At 37.6% G+C, this 17,114-nt stretch overlaps 3 protein-coding genes across 3 annotated transcripts in view; 2 read left to right on the forward strand and 1 right to left on the reverse strand.

Annotated features, from left to right (window-relative positions):
• The window catches only part of LOC107667116 (centrosome-associated protein CEP250-like), a 67,825-nt gene extending 57,413 nt beyond the window's left edge, over positions 1–10,412 (forward strand). The window contains exon 26 of the transcript XR_001631756.1: positions 10,402–10,412. The gene's annotated coding sequence lies outside the window, so the exon portion shown is untranslated. The remainder of the gene's footprint in view (positions 1–10,401) is intronic.
• kcnj12a (potassium inwardly rectifying channel subfamily J member 12a) lies at positions 5,652–16,301 on the reverse strand. Its single transcript, XM_016458727.1, has 2 exons — positions 16,235–16,301; positions 5,652–7,320 (listed from the first exon to the last, which is right to left on the reverse strand). The coding sequence occupies exon 2, from the start codon at positions 7,157–7,159 to the stop codon at positions 5,843–5,845; it is 1,317 nt and encodes a 438-aa protein (XP_016314213.1). The 5' UTR covers positions 7,160–7,320; positions 16,235–16,301; the 3' UTR covers positions 5,652–5,842.
• Positions 16,302–16,542: 241 nt separating this feature from the next.
• The window catches only part of dnah3 (dynein axonemal heavy chain 3), a 69,260-nt gene continuing 68,688 nt past the window's right edge, over positions 16,543–17,114 (forward strand). The window contains exon 1 of the mRNA XM_016458685.1: positions 16,543–16,713. Coding sequence (XP_016314171.1) covers positions 16,543–16,713 — 171 coding nt within the window. The remainder of the gene's footprint in view (positions 16,714–17,114) is intronic.

The following is a 17,114-nucleotide window of genomic DNA, read 5'->3' on the forward strand; positions in this document are numbered from 1 at the left end:
TAAACGTTTTTTCAAATGTTTAACTGTTAAATAAATAAATACAAACTGATACTCGTTTGCAGGGCAATTTAAATATGAACTGAGCAGGAAAATTGTTATTGTCGAGCTTTTGTTGCTTTCTTCTCCGTCCTTTGGTTTTCTTTAATTATGGTTCCCTTGACGATGCAGGACACCTGGAACCACGTTGTGAGGAGAATGTTCTGTTATCACGTGTGTCATGTTTCCATGGAAACAGAATCCACAGATGGAGTTGAACTCGTGTCTTACTGGAGGACAAACCACGCGGTGGAGAGAAATGTATGCAGATGACCGCTAGACGCCGTTACCTGTATCTGCTTCCTTGTTTAGGTTGGTTTAGTGCTGTAGACTCGCTGCTCCGGCATGTTTGATGATTTCATTGGAAGTCAAGTCGACGCATCATTCCACAGTCGAAAATATTTACAACACTAAACTGTATCCACCTCATTTTTCATCGCAGAAGTAAGCTATTTTATGTGAAAGTGCGAGACTTCCGGTTCATTTGCCGTGATCAGTGAGTAACTAGAGAATAACAAAGTAAGTAGCCTAGACGATAATACTATTTGCGCAAAAAAACATTTTTTAAATAATATGATAACAAATACCAGTTTGCGACATCAAGCAACAACCATGGACTGTTTGTGTAGAGGTAAAATAAGTGGAAGCGAATGACACCGGAAGCCTCGCACATTCAAGTTTAAAATGGCTGCGTCCATCTCTTATACTAAAAAAATAAGGTGGTGGATAATTGTCCCTTGGCCAGGAGTTTGATTGGCAGGTGATCTGATCAATAATAATGCTGAGTCTACCACTTTTTCCGATAAACAAACCAGACAGAAGAGTAGATTAACGTCAGTGGACTTGAATTTAAAAAAGGTAACCTCTTTCTGCGCTTGAAACAAGATACCATCTGATGTTCATTCATGTTTATTTTGTGTTATAACTAGCAAAGTGGAAGAGATAATCGGTTCACATGCCGCTTGAACGAGACGCTACAGTGATCTGTCACAACACATTAAAGAGCCACAAAATGGTAGGCTATTGTTTGAATTTCTTTAAAATGATCATATTTTAAAGATGAGATTGCTTCACACTAAAAGTAACCTGCTCTTGTTGTCAGTTTCCTCTTTGCGATGTATTTTTCACTGCGTTTGAACATGATGTGTGGCGTGAGTGGCTTGTCGGATGTAGCAACAGTAACTAAGGGGGGCGGTTCTTTGCAGGCTTATAAACATTCAAACGCCCTTTTAAAAGGCTTTTTGAACATTTTAAAAATTTTCAAAGAACACTTTATCAAGCCAACATTTACAGTTTACCTTGTAGTTAAAAGTTACAGAATATGAATTTCTTTGAATTTTAGCTCCCTTTAAAGGATAGTTAGCCCCCAAAAATGAAGATTTTCATTTTCATTTTCAATTGAATGGTGAGTCATTATTCACTCACCCTCAAGTGGTTCCAAACTTGTAGGAGTTTCTTTCTTCTGCTGAAAATAATAAAAAAAAAAAGATATTTTGAATGTAGGTAACCAAATTGATGATAGCCATTGACTTCCATAGTATGGAATAAAAATACTATGGAAGTCAACTGTCTGGAAACCCATATTTTTCAAAATATCTTTTTATGTTCAATAGAAGAAAGAAACTCATTCAGGTTTGGAACAATGTGTGGGTGAGACAGAAATGATGACAATTTTCATTTTTGGGTGAACTAGCCCTTTAATTCTACTTCCATTCAAAGTTTGAATTCAAACTGCAGTTCTTCATCATGTTTGCTCTCTCAGAGTCAGCAACAGAATGAATTCAAAAGGCATGAATATTGCACAACCCTGATGACGTTGATGTGAAAAAGTAAGTACACCCCATGAACATTTACATTGATCTTCATGTCAGCAATACTGTATGTGATCTAATTTGTAATAACCAGGAATATGAACACAAATGAAGATGCAGTTTTCTGCTATGGAACATAAAAACACAGTGGCAGGTGTCGTTCTCTTTGGCAGAAATCACGTCTCGTAGGCGTTTCTTGTCATTGTCTTTCAGTCTCCTAAATTGGCTGTTTTCAACAGTTTTGCCCATTTCTACCTACAGTAATTCAACTCCCCACAACATTTCTATATCATTCAGATGTGTGGCTGTTCCATAACCAATCATTCTTTTTGTTAATTTTGTGTTGTGAGACCCACATATATTCAGTTTCAGGTTTTACGTGGCCTGTATAATTCCTGTGTATGATGCAGTATTTTATATTGACTACATGATGTTAGATGGACTAGACTAGTTAGTAAGTTAGGAAAGTTAGAAAAGCAGCCTCAGTTTAAAATGTTTCCACCATCATTATTTGCAATTCATAAGACGTCCAACTCTTTTACACAGTTTATGATAAACATTCACTTTCAAGCCAATAAAATGCATCATAGAGTCAAAGCTCTGACATTAAATGATAACATCTGCAGAGACTGAAGTATAAAAAGTGTATTACAGTGTTCATCCATTATACAGTTTGGTTGCTTGGAGGCATTTTTGTTGACAATCCCGTGCAAAGCTTACAGTAGCATTACCATTTTGCTTCTTTATGCGTCATCTTCCATGCATCATGCGATAAGCATAAGAACAAACCTGACCAGTAGGTTTCTGTTTTTGTGGCTCACAGTTACTATCCAAGATCATTTGCATTGCAGTTCCGCTTGATTGTAAATTTTGAATGCAAAATTGAATGATTTTGAATGAATCAAATTTTGATATTTACATAGAATATTAAACAATCTTTTCAACCACTAATTCCGATCAACCATCCATATAAGAAGTGAATGTGTATCAGGCTTGGGAATAATAGTGAAACAGCAGAAGCAGAGACTGACCTAGTCTTCATTTCTTTTTCTTTTTTTTTTATACAAAAAAAAAGTTGTACCGTACAGCTCATAAAAGTTATAATTCTCTGTGCTTTCTTAAGGAATACATTGCTTCACTTCAAACTAGTAAAATCGAAATGTTTTTGTCCTGATAAATTGTGGTTGATACATCACATATTGCTTTGATCTTTTCATTATTGCTTCATGAATGTGCCCTTCGTGCTATCATACAGTCATAGACAGATGGTGTAACACACACACACACACACACACACACACACACACACACACATACAGTTAGTCTCTCGTGAAATGCAGCAGCATTCAATCTGAGCCACATTGTTTGAGTGATTATTTCTATCTGTGAATTTTGTCTTTTGCCTTTCTTCTTAATAGAATATTCCAGCATAAATACAGCTAAAGCTCATTTCAAACATCCGTGGCATGTTGTCAGACACACCAAATGCTAAATTTGTCCCTGTTAATGCTTGTGCGCTACCGCTCTAACACCTGTAGGTGGCGTTTTCTCTAGGTAAAAGTCTCTTTCTGGACTCCTTGCAGAGACTGTGGATAAGTTCATGTTTACTGGCTTCACATGGTCATGACAGGATCTAAGAAATTGGATTTAACTGTACACATCAACGTAACAGTGATTTTATCACACTATAGTTTCATGTCAGCACATATAATGTTTAGTGATACTTTCATAAGCAATGCCTCTCCCCCAAAACCTAGTAAGCAGCCCTGATGTCTGTTTTCTAAGCATTTTAAATCAAATTGTACCTCATAAGTGATCAGTTTGGCTCTACATAGAGGTCATGTCAAACAAGACCCACAGTGAATTTACGTGATACCAACAACGTGATAAACATAAAATATAATACATATATTGGATAATGTAGTCTTTTTAATCAGACTGAATGATATTATGGTTTTTGTTATTGACTGAAATGTCAGTAGTATCAACATTTTCCTCTTCCGCCATTGTGGGAGAAGTTTTTTCCCCACAGAACTTGGAGCTTTCCAAAACCCTAAATCGAATCAATTGAACAAATTTGCAAAATGATTCACTGTTTCGAACATTTCATATGCGATGCGAATCACTGATTCAAAACAAACGATTCTCAGAAGTATTGAAGCTCCACAAAGATGGTGCTTTAGAATTTGGCCGAAATCAATTTTCTTTGAATTAAAACTTTTATTATTATTATTTTTTTACACAGAGAGCAACTCAAAGTCTCCCTATGTAGACAGCTCATTAGGTTTTGAAACAAAGACACTGTATTTTAATGCCTTGCCCCATATAGCCTACTTTTTTTAGTGCATTACTGTAAACATGATTTTTGTTTGTTTTTACATGAAATACCGATTAAATCATTTTCTGTAATCATTGACAGCTTCATTTAACCTGAAGCATTCCTTATATGAATTGCTAAAATGCTTCAAGTGAGGTTTTTGTCGCAATAATAGAAAAGAGAGAATGAAATGCAGATTGTACTAAACACTCAGGCAGACAGTGTGCATAGATCAGTGAATATTTTACACTATCATTCTCATTCTTCACATTTCAAGTTAGTTAGGCGTGTAATTTTCTTGTTGTATGTATATATAAATGCAAAAATGTTGGCATTCTTGAATCCCATTCTGTTTAGGAAAAGTTCAGCAGAAATTTGAAATACATTAAGACAGAGGTAAATGTTTTAAAATATGACATTTGAAGGGAAGTTTCTGGATTCACACAGAGTTTTCTATCAGGCATTTCTGTCAGAGCCTCAGGGAAAATAGATGAAGTATCTAAATAACATGATTTTCCCCGTTGAGTTCTCTGAAGATCTGCTGCTATATTAGGTTACGTGGTGCAAACCGATAATGTCTACATTATATATCTATCTACCTAAATATATATATATGCTATAAATATATCTATATAATATATATGCAAGAGCATGTTGTCATAATTTTAGGAGCGTTTGCCATTTAACCATCTCCTTGTGCGTCTCACATGAGGCATTGTGCTCAGCTGTACAAACACACACACACACACACATTCACACTCAGGTGCTCACGTTGTTCACTTGGTCTGTCTAGGTAGTGCAGTTGTAAAGGGGAATTTATCATGTCTCACTGATCAATGTGTGTGTAGATCTCCAGGGATAGTGTGACATTGCTTGTCATTTGTGCTCGGATTGAATGCAAAAATAAAAATATTCATTTCGTTCTTTGTATAGGTAACATTGTCTTTGCTTTTCTCTCACTAGAAATTAATACCGCACACAAAGCCATGTATCTATGCATAAATATTTACACATTAAAGGAATAGTGCACCAAAAAATTTTTTTTTTGGTCAGTTTTGTCATTGTTTTCATGCCCTCATGTTGTTTCAAATGTGTGTGCTTTTATTTATTTATGTGGAATGCAAATTTTAAATATATGTAAAATAAGAATTGTTTTACATTTATAAACAAAATATAATAAAATAGTTCTATATTATATATATTATGTAAGTTTATTCTTTTTTTATAAATTGATAATTGATTCTTTACTATTACAATACGTACTTTTACAAATATATTATTTTTCGAAATCTTTCCTTTTTGTTCCACAGAAGAAAGAAAGTCATACCGTTTCGGAATGACACAAGGGCGAGTAAGTGATGACAGAATGCTCAATTTTGGGTGAACTATCTCTTTAAGAATGAAGAGTTTAACAGCTAAACTATTTTCATGAAACAAAATGAGGAAAAGATTCAAGTTTTCCATGCAGGATAAAAAGATTCCTACTGCCCTTCTCTTTTTTCGAATCTTCCGCTAAGCGTCTTTCCAGCTTTCACACATTCACCCGTTTGTTTTTTTTCGCTGATTCATGCGCTCACTCTCTCTGTATGGCACTTTGCATTGTTCTGCATTGTAGAAGCTCCAGTATCTCCAGGAACGCGTCACAAAATTCGAGTATCAAAAAGGTCGTAGTAAAGGTTCATATCTCCGACTCCCTGCGGTATGACCTTTGCTCTGTGCAGTGAGGGTTCTGCAGTCGTTCGAAATCATGTCGAGGGGTTCTCTCTGGGCTGAGGCTCATTGCTCGTTCTGGCTTTATCCTTTCCGGACTGTTGTCCTCCTCCTCTTCGTGGCTCAGGATCGCCAGCTCATTCTCGTAGCAGAAGGAGTTGGCGCTGGGCACCACCAGGTACTTGTTTTCCATCATGTCCTTGGCACTGCAGCATGGTGTGGACGGCACCTCGTACGACTTGTGGAAGTGTGAGTAGTCAACCTTGTATTGGTTCTTTTCCTCGAACAGCACCGGCTCGAATCGATGCCCCCAGAGGATCTCGCTAGCCAAGTAGGAGCTTCGCGCCTGCGCCGTCATGGCCGTGGCCTCCACCATTCCCTCCAAGATGACCACGATCTCAAAATCCGCAGTTTCTAGGTCCTGCTTGCTGATGCCGAACAAAGGGCTCTCTTGGTCGATTTGATGCAGGATGGTGATTGGCGAGACGAGGAAGATGCGGTCGAGTCCTTTGTCGAAACCGACGTTAATGTCCAGCTGGTCGAGGGGGATGTACTCGCCTTCTGTCGTAACCCGCGGCTTGATGAGCTGCGCTCGGACATGTGCCTCAACGATGTGGCTCTTTCGCAAGTTCCCCACCCGCCACATCAAGCATAGTTTCCCGTCTCGCATGGCAATGACGGCGTTATGCGAGAACAGTAGAGTTTGCGCTCGCTTCTTGGGGCGTGCCATTTTGGCCATGATTGCCCCAATCATGAAGCAGTCGATGATGCTGCCCACAATGGACTGGAAGACCACGAGAAAAACCGCGAGAGGACACTCTTCCGTCACGCAGCGGAAACCGTAACCGATGGTCGTTTGCGTCTCGATGGAGAACAGGAACGCTGCAATGAAGCCGTTCACTTGTAGAACGCAGGGCGTGAAGTTATCGTCCCCCGCCGGGTTGTCCAAGTCACCGTGAAGAAGCGCGATGACCCAAAACGCCAAGCCGAACGCTAACCAAGAAATCACGAAGACTAGTGTGAAAACGATCAGCATGTAGCGCCAGCGGATGTCCACGCAAGTGGTGAAAATGTCCGCCAGGTAGCGCTGGGACTTCTCGTCCATGTTGGTGAACTGCACATTGCACTGTCCATTTTTCTTCACGAAGCGGTTGCGACATTTCCGCCGAGTATGGATCTTGCCGTTGCCGTATCCATTCATCCCTCCACCGTGCATGGTTGTCAAGCGCAGACCATCCTCCTCCGTCGACACGATGCTGTAGCGACCGATCCGACCCACGCTCATTCTCTTTAGCACTCCTTGGCCTTCCTATCTTTGCGATCTGGTGTTCCCTCTCTTTTGGAGCGGTTTAGTAGTAGTACGAGTCCAGGGTGGTGGGTGGTTCAGTTGTAGTGTTGTTGGGACAAGTCCAATCCAAAGTAGAAGCCCTTCGGTTTCCTCAGACCCTTGAGAAAAAGAAACAGATCATTAGTGCTGCATGTTTGTATCAGTTCATAAAGCTAAAAATAAGAATGGTGCCATTTGAGAGAGATGCTGCATATATAAACATTCTTATATCAAAGTAATAGTTTCAGCAGATATTCTTTCAAGCAATTTGCTGCAGTTATCATTATAAAAAAGGTGTTAAAAGTCTTTGTTAGAGCATTGATAGGTGGTTTCTAGGGAATTGCCGGGTGGTTGCTAGGGTGTCCTAAATCTTTGGTAGGGCATTACTAGGGCGTTCTGAGTTTTTACTAGGGTTTTGCTAGGTGTTTGCTAGGTCGCCGTGATTTTGCCAAGTAAGACATGTTCCTGGATCAACATCTTTTGTTGATCCTGTTGCAACATTACTGTCCAAAATTATAGACTAAACCCAATCCCTACCCCTAAACCTAACCCTACCCATAATGTATTCCTAAAATCAGTGTGAAATGATAGCTCATTTACAAGGGTGTAGAAGCACCTAACCCTGATCGTAAGCCTAAAACAGATATTTCCTGAAAAGTTATCCCTCAATTCTGATTGGTTAATTGGAATGTTGTTCCAGGATCAACAAGGATGTTGATCCAGGAACATGTTGTACTCTGTGAAATCACGGTCACCGTGTTTGCTAAGGGGTTTCTGAGTGTTTGCTAGGGCATTACTAGGTGTTTGCTAGATGGTTCTGAATGTTTGTTAGGGTGTTGCTAGGTGGTTGCTAGGCTTTCTGGGTGTTTCCTAGGATGTTGCCAGGTGTTTGCTACCATGTTCTAAACGTTTTCTAGGGCATTGGTGGTTACTAGGGTGTCTTGAATCTTTGGTAGAGTGTTGCTAGGGTGTTCAGAGTTTTTACTAGGGCGCTGCCAGGTGTTGATAAGGGCATTTTATGTGTTTGCTAGTGTGTTGTCAATGTTTACTAGAGCGTTGCTAGGGGGTTCTGAGTGTTTGTTGGGACATTGCTAGGCTTTCTGGGTGTTTTCCAGGGTGTTGCTATGTGGCTGCTAGGCTTTCTGGGTGTTTTCTAGGATGTTGCCAGGGGTTTGCTACAGTGTTCTGAATGTTTGTTAGGGTGTCGCTAGGTGGTTGCTAGGCTTTCAGGGTATTTTCTGGGATATTGTTACTGTGTTCCAAATGTTTGTTAGGGTGTTGCTAGGTGGTTGCTAGTGTTTTCTAAGATGTTGTTACAGTGTTCTGCATGTTTGTTAGGGTGTTGCTAGGTGGTTGCTGTAATGTTCTGAATGTTTGTTAGGGTTTTGCTACTGTAAGTGGTTGCTAGGCCTACTGGGTGTTTTCTAGGATGTTGCTGCAATGCTGCAGTGTTCTGAATGTTTGTTAGTGTGTTGCCTAGGTGGTTGCTAGATGTTAGGGTGTTTCTAGGTGGTTTCTAGGCTTTGTGGGTGTTTTCTAGGATGTTTCTAGGATGTTGTTACAGTGTTCTGAATGTTTGTTAGAGTGTTGCTAAGTGGTTGCTAGGCTTTCTGGTAGGCCTGTCGCAATAATCAATATATCGACTTATCGCGCAATATATGTACATGATCTCAATAATTTTTGGTGACGCAATATATCGCCCATTATATTTACTTAAAAAATAATGTCACCATGTTTTGTACATTCCACTTGTGTTTGTGTCTTTTGCAACTTCTCGTACATAACGTGGTGTAGTCATGAGGTGCTAGTTCAAATTTTAAAAAAGCTTCTACAAAAGTTTCATCTGCAGACATGGCCTTGTTTATTGATCTGTGCCTTTGTGCATACGGACATCTGACTGCTAAGCAGGGATTGTGTTTTTCAGCAATAGTGTGCACCCTTAATTTACAGAGAAAAGAAGGTCAGGGAAAAATCTGTAGATGGAAAAATCTCCATAAAAGTTCTTTGTACATTTTTCTTTTTTTCTACTTGTCACTTTGCACTTTTTGTTAGAAAATGTTTATTTACTATTTATTCAGGTTTTTTAAGGTATTTCCATGATCTAAATATTCTTAAAAATTAAAAGTTTGTTGTCATTTGGAAGTGTGTAGGCCTTCTTGCATTATTATGCTGTTACATTATGATTATATATTTTGTGGCATAAAATGGTCTTTAAAATGACAATAATATCGCAATTATTTCTGGGCCAATATATCGCACAACAAAAAGTTTTTATCGTGAAAGGCCTACTTTCTGGGTGTTTTCTAGGATGTTGCTGCAGTGTTCTGAATGTTTGTTAGGGTGTTGGAAGGTGGTTGCTAGGTGGTTGCTAGTTGTTAGGGTGTTGCAAGGCGGTTGCTAGGCTTTCTGGGTGTTTTCTAGGATGTTGCTGCAGTGTTCTGAATGTTTGTTAGGGTGTTGCAAGGCGGTTGCTAGGCTTTCTGGGTGTTTTCTAGGATGTTGCTGCAGTGTTCTGAATGTTTGTTAGGGTGTTGCTAGGTGGTTGCTAGGTGGTTGCTAGTTGTTAGGGTGTTGCAAGGCGGTTGCTAGGCTTTCTGGTTGTTTTCTAGGATGTTGCTGCAGTGTTCTGAATGTTTGTTAGTGTGTTGCCTAGGTGGTTGCTAAATGTTAGGGAGTTTCTAGGTGGTTTCTAGGCTTTGTGGGTGTTTTCTAGGATGTTGTTACAGTGTCCTGAATGTTTGTTAGCGTGTTACTAAGTGGTTGCTAGGCTTTCTGTGTGTTTTCTAGGATGTTGCTGCAGTGTTCTGAATGTTTGTTAGGGTGTTGCTAGCTGGTTGCTAGGGTGGTGCAAGGTGGTTGATAGGCTTTCTGGTTGTTTTCTAGGATGTTGCTGCGGTGTTCTGAATTTTTGTTAGGGTGTTGCTAGGTGGTTGCTAGGCTTTCTGGATGTTTTCTAGGATGTTGCTAGGTGGTTGCTACAGTGTTCAGAATGTTTGTTGGGGTGTTTCTAGGTGGTTGCTAGGGTGCTCTGTATGTTTGCAATTGCACTACTAGGTTCTTTGGGTATTTTCTAGGATGTTGCTAGGGGTTGATAGGCTATTCTGGATGTTCTGCTTTTTTTTTTTGCATTGTATAATATATAAGTATTTATAACCATAACTTCTCTTACATTTGCTGCCATATTGATTTTTTCTGTGTAGTGCTTTCTGAAAAATGCTTTCTGTGTAGGCAGCTCACTAGGGGTTAGAGCTAAAATGTGCCATATGGAGTTCATTCATTTACTTACTTTAGTTTCACCTGGTTTCAGATGGTGCGTGTTTTACCTTCAGACCAAAACTGATCATGAAGAGTAAAAGAGGCTGTTTTGTTTTTAAGCTGTTGGCTCATTTTAAGGAAACAATCAGATTCTCTGTCTGACATTAGCTTGGCGTTGCACAAGACTTTGTATGATATTAGCGTGTACAGGTTAAGGCAGGACAAAGGTTTAATTTCAGGTTTCTCATGTATGCGTTTTTGTTCTCGGCTTGTACATTATTGATCAGAGCTCTGTTTTAAAGCTGCTTAACACAACAGAGATGTTCTGGCTATCAAATCACACACACACAACCGCAGATGTCCCTCAGGAGACCCAACTCCTACCCTCCGAAACATTTGCACCAAAGTAAAAATGACATAAAAGGGGTGTTAACGTTTTGGGAGTTTGTGCATGTGCCCCGTGTGTGTTTGAGAGTGTTTGCGCACACACGCTTGAGTTTTAAACACATCATTCAGACACTCAGGAGACCTGTGTCTGCATGAGGCATTGGCCATGGGTGCCATCCCACAATCCTCTAGAGATGCTAAGTGGGTTGAAGAGGGGGAGGGCAATGAGTTGGCTGGGGATAGACAGAAAATTAACATAAGACGTGGAATAATGAAGGTTATGAAGCAAAAATAGGGAAGAGAGACAGAACTTGATGTATGACAAAGACCAAGAAGGGAGGAAACCCCATGGCCTGAAATCTAAATATATGCAGTCCGCGCTCAGAGAGGTTTTGTGCTTTATTTGTCTGGCCTGCTTCTGCGTACCATACAGCGACGTCATTACTGTCACACTTAAACTACCGCTGGCTTTTCTTCACTTATTCTTCAGATTAATACCTGTTCTTCTGGAGAACACCAGATTTATTTTAGTATATTATTATATTATTTATAACATTTAAAATTAGCATGACAGATTACTGAAAGATCTTGATAGATCTCTTTCCCAAAAAGTCCTGCAACCTAAAGTCTACATTTTACTTTAAGTTATAGTAACTTTATTTACCTTTGTCATTTTCATTATTTGTTTTCTTAGATAAACAATATCACAATTTATATTTATATTATATTTAATTAACAATATCACAACTAATTAAAACTCAAGAACACAATACATATGCCAATTTAATATTCAGTATTACATTTCGCTCACCAGGTTTGCCTGTGGGTTGTTTTAAAATGTCACAAGACTGAATATATATTTTAAATATATTTTTCTTAAGAAACTGTTAGTGTTGTTTTCTTCAGTGTTATTTTGGTATTATTTATAGTATTTCATATTTTTTGTTTTTATATTTTCAGTTTTCATTTGTTTAGTAATTATTTTGTGTGCTTGTCATTTTATTATTATATTATTTATTTATTTAGTCAATTTTTTAATATTTAAAATGTTCATTTCCGTTTTAGTAATTTTTTTATTTCAGCATAAACTTTTTTTTATTTCAGTTAGTTGCAAGGTATGATTTTCAGACTTCCAGTTTTTAAGTAAAATGTTTAATCTAATATTTATATTTTATTTTATGTCAGCTTTATTTCAATTACTGAAAATAATTTTTAATTAAGTTAAGTTAGGTGTGCAGTTTTAAAATCACATAAGATTCGATATAATTTCCTATTATATAATATATGGTTATATATTCTGAACAAACTGTCAGGGATGTTTACTTGTGCAAAAGTTTCCCTGGGTGTTGCTATTCTGTTTTCAAGATAAAAGATTAAAGAGCTTACATTTATTTATACAGGGTCTGTTTGTTTGATTTGATACTTGATAACATCATTACATAATTACAGTGGCTGAAGCGTCTCTATGCTGTCTGCAGGAAGAAGGCAGAAGGGTTACAATTAGTGGCTGAACAACATGATACCTGATCTGTACAAACACTCACTCACTCATGCATTCATACACACACAGAAACACTGCAGTATTGCCTGTATCTGAGCTCTCGGTGTCTCGCATCATTTCAGCGCCATCATCGTCAGGCCTTTTACCACAGTTGTCTCAGATAACAGAGATAGAAAGAGAAAGCCTGTGAATGCCTTAGAACAAAATCCTGCAATAAACAAAGCTAAAATGCAAATAAATAAATTACACAGAATAAAAGCATACTTTCGATGCAATATAATGCAAAAAAAAAAAAATTAGGAAGCTTGTAATGTTTTGCATGTGATAACTGTAAAATGTAATTTAAGTAAAAAATGCATAAAATTACACCAAAGTGATTTAAAGGTCAACTCGGGTAGAAATAGCTCTATGCATGAACAAGAGGCGTTCTTTTGGCAGAAAGTTCAAAATTGGATGTAAGTTGTGCCGTATGGTGGTGTGTTGCTGATTTTTGGGCTATGGTGCACCCTCAGGAGGTAGTTGACTTGTAAGGGAACGGTGAGTTCTAGGTTGTAGCAGCAGATTTGACCGGAGAATGTCATGATGTCTGTCTGTGAACCCAAGCGGAACAGAATGTGGGTCATGGGAATGACAGAGGCGGTGTTTTATGGGAAAGTTATAAATTTGAACTCAAACTCAAATGAACTGTTGCTGCATGACCTGAAGCAGAAAGTTAAGTTTGCTATTAGCATTTTGTAGTATTCAATGAAGTAATGCTCAATATTACACTGTCAAAACAAACCTTGAACCTCACTAAAATAGAAACCTATAGAATTTACCACTTGTATTCAATTTGTTTGGGTAGAATTCATCCCATGTGTCGAGAAAGGACTACCTAAATTTAACAGCTAAAGAAACTATAGGTAAAGTCTACCTAACATTTGTCAAACTAATACTTACAATTATGTACACTTGATTGTTGATGTATGTTTAAAATAACTCTTTTACATGTCATACATATACTGTAAAAGGGGTAATTGTTACCTGAAAGAACAATTTATACCTGATTTAACCCTTAAAAGTCAGTTTTGTTTGTATAAATTAATACATTTAGGTCGATTCAACAATATTAAATAATATTTTTGACTTGAATAAAACCACTTAACTTAGGTTTAGGTTACCATTTTGTCAGTGTAACAGAAACAAGTCTTTCCCCCAAAAACATTAAAAATAACACAAAATTACAACATTTACTTTTCTGATGCAGCCCTATGCAAAGCATGCTGGGAATTAAATTTAATGCTACAAAAAAAGTAAACTTCATAGCAAACGTACATATTTAAGTTAAATTAAATAATTAAACCAGCAGCAAAATCATTTTTACAGTGTACGATTACTTACATTATCTGACATTAATGTACACTGACAAATAGATTAGAAACCGTTTTCCTTCAGAAATTTATAGTAAATTTCACAAATAATTAAAAAGAAATGGAAAGTAACACCTTGAATTAAACATTACATTTTGAAGAATAGAAAGACTTTTTTGCTAGTATTGTACTAAAACTAGTATTGTCTAGTTTTATTCACAACTATGAAAAATAATATTTTACAGTTATGTCAAGTCCATAAAAAATATTTAATATGATCGAAAAAAACATTGTAGTGTAATGCTGTAATGTTGACAGTGTTTCTAGTCACGACAGATAAAACCGACGGTTTGTCACTCTCAAATGCTCTCTGCCGGCTCTTAATCAGGTTACTGTGTGCGCAATTAATTATTTAATAATTTGCAGTATTGAATTGCTTTTTTATCATCATCTGACTCTGCAGAACCTTCGAGACGGCAGGTGAGATTCTGTTCAGAAACTGTAGATGAGATGAATTACTGTCAGATCAGAATTACAGACATTTTCCTAAAGCAAACGTTGACCTTGCATATGTTGATTTGGTTTGACAGTGAACTCACCAGAACTTCAGCATTTGACTTCATTTAAATGTGACAGTGTTCTTGTAACATCCTTTGACATCTTAACAGAGCTGTTCTATGATATGAAGCATATGATGATTAATGACTCCATGCGCGCTGCTTGCGGCCTAGTTTTCTGCAGTATTTAACGCTGATCTTTTTGTCACATTACCTGCTGTTTTCTGCAGTTTCTGTGCCAAGAAGTTCAGCAATATTGGTAAGACTTTATGTTTTACTGATTGCATTAAAAAAAACATTGCATTATGCAATGCTTGACAGATCATTAGATAATGTACATTCAAATGTCATAGAGCTCAATTAAATTATGCTCAGAAATTCAAACTTAATATTCCAGCCTATATTGTTAAAAAGCGTTTTCATGCATATTCATATTAGAACTTAAACTTTTTTTATCTGATTTTATACAGAATACATAGTTATTGCATACAATTATTATTGGAAATGTCACTTATATGCATTTTATATACATCTTATATACTATAGTATTATAAAAATATTATCAAAAGTGCCACTCTACTATTTTATTATTGTATTATTAGCATTTTTGTAATTATGCACAGACAAAAAACAAACTAATACCAATTAATGGACAGATACATGCATGTACTAGATATTTGCACAAAAAATAAATAAATACAAATAAAAAAAATCTGCTTTAAGAGCATTAGATAAAGTAAAGCCTGTGGTCGGATTGCTTGTGTCCATGTGAAAGTGATCAGTGATGCATTTCTACACGTCTGCTTGAATAATTCATATGCATGTGGATTGAATGTGTTCTGTATTTGTTAACATTGTTTTGTTGGTCTGACAGTGATGACTCTTTAGCATTTAAACCTTTGTAGATCACTATAAAATAGCTGATGAGTTTGAGCAGTCCAGCGCCACCAGGGGTCAGGGGAGCTCTGACCTCTTCAGCAAGATGAACATGACTGTCACGCACTCAAACACACACACACACACACACACACACACACACACTTTCATCTGCACAGTGTTTCTGCTGAAGTAGTTCCTGAACAGAAGCGTGTGTGAGTGCGGGAGACAAAATTGTCCTCAGAAGTGAGCAAAATCGGACAAAACTTCCCTTTGGAGACACTTGGGGACGTCCTCGTTTGGGAAAATGATTCATAAGTAAATGCAGAAAGTTTTAGCATTTTGGTTTGTCTGGAGTCTGTGTATTATGTGCTTGTTTAGTGTGTGTTTGTGCGTTATGTTATGATGGACTTCACTTTTGGCATCTCTAAATGTCAGGGAGATGATAAAAGTGGGACTCGTCGGAGATAAAGACACACGTGTGAAAACTTCATTGGGTTCATTCTTGCACTACAGAAAGGCAGTACGGCTTATTTTTACTTACAGCACGCTCTGAAAAGCATACTTAGTATGCATAACTTTCTGCTCAATATCAGGTCAGTTAACGATGTTCTTATGAAGTGCAGTGACTGATTATTCCCAGCACACATTAAAACATTTATGCATTGGGAGTTAAAATTACTCTTAATTACATTTATTTTGTATTTTATTTAATATAAATATTGTATATGATTTAATGTATTATCTTTTTATTTAATAAAAAAACTAAAATCTTAATAATTATAAAATGATCAAATAAAAATATCCCTATGAGTCCCTATGTTTATTATTTACTATATTTACTATTTTTAGTTTCATACTTATGGTTAGACCCGCCGCATTTGATGCAATAATAAACTCACGGGCCCCAGCTGCTGCGCAGGCATTACGATTAACCCTTTACAAACTTTCTCTATTTATTTTTAGAGCGTTGTCTTAATTTGCATTGACAGCAATGATGTAATATGTAATAACTGTGCATATAACTAAGATTCTAGCAGCGGAAAGTATAATATTAAATAGCAACACATTTGAAAACAGTGGTAAAGTTCAGAGGGATGTTGCTTACCTTGCGTTTTGTAAGGGGTCCTTGCCCTCTGAAAGTATGTGTGTGTGTGTGTGTGTGTGTGTGTGTGTAAATATTTAATATTTGACAACTTTTACAATATAAATTATTAATTTGATATTAATTAGTAATTATATAAAATATATTTAAGTACTAACAGATATTTCTCAAATGTTTTCATAACTGAATATGAAGAGACAAGAAACATTTTGCAGTTTCGCATTTTCAAAAATAAGACAGGGCAAGTGTGCTGTGGCGTTGTGGTGCGTTATCCAAACTGGAGCATTTGATGAGCACTTGTGCAGCTCGTGATGGGGATCCAGAGCTCTGCCATCTCGACCTCACACACACACATTGTCCATCTCAGATTCATATCCTACGTTCCACCTGTTTTTTCATTCTTCCACTTGTGCACGTATATTCCAGATCAGAAGACGAGAAACGGCCCCAAACGCTCCGAGAGTCTCTCTAGTGAACGAACAGTGAGTTCTGACTGAATCAAAGCATCAGTGAGCTCATGATGGGCAGAAAGTCATGAAGAAACACTTGAGTTAGGAGGCGTGCATGTCCTCCTGCTTCTCTCCTCCACTCCACTGTCCTCTTTTCTTTCTCTACACACTCAGATCTTTTCTTCCCAAAACGAGAGAGGAATATTCTCTCATGCACCTGCTGGCTTCATCTTCATCTGCCATCAGATCTATCAGTGCTGCACTTTTCTCATCTCTCTGGTTCTCTCTCACCCCTCCCGCTCTTTTTCTCCCTCCCACGGCACAAGCGTTCCAGTGTTTTGTCACTTGATGCTCTGCTGTGGTCATACAGACACACACACACACACACACACACACACACACACACACACACACACACACACACACACAGACAC

This window comes from Sinocyclocheilus anshuiensis, unplaced genomic scaffold (genome assembly GCF_001515605.1).
Source record: "Sinocyclocheilus anshuiensis isolate Anshui unplaced genomic scaffold, SAMN03320099.WGS_v1.1 scaffold415, whole genome shotgun sequence".
Lineage (NCBI taxonomy): Eukaryota > Metazoa > Chordata > Actinopteri > Cypriniformes > Cyprinidae > Sinocyclocheilus > Sinocyclocheilus anshuiensis.

Excerpts from the sequence above, each read along its gene's own strand:
- kcnj12a (XM_016458727.1), bottom strand. The coding sequence starts at position 7,159 with ATGAGCGTGGGTCGGATCGGTCGCTACAGCATCGTGTCGACGGAGGAG.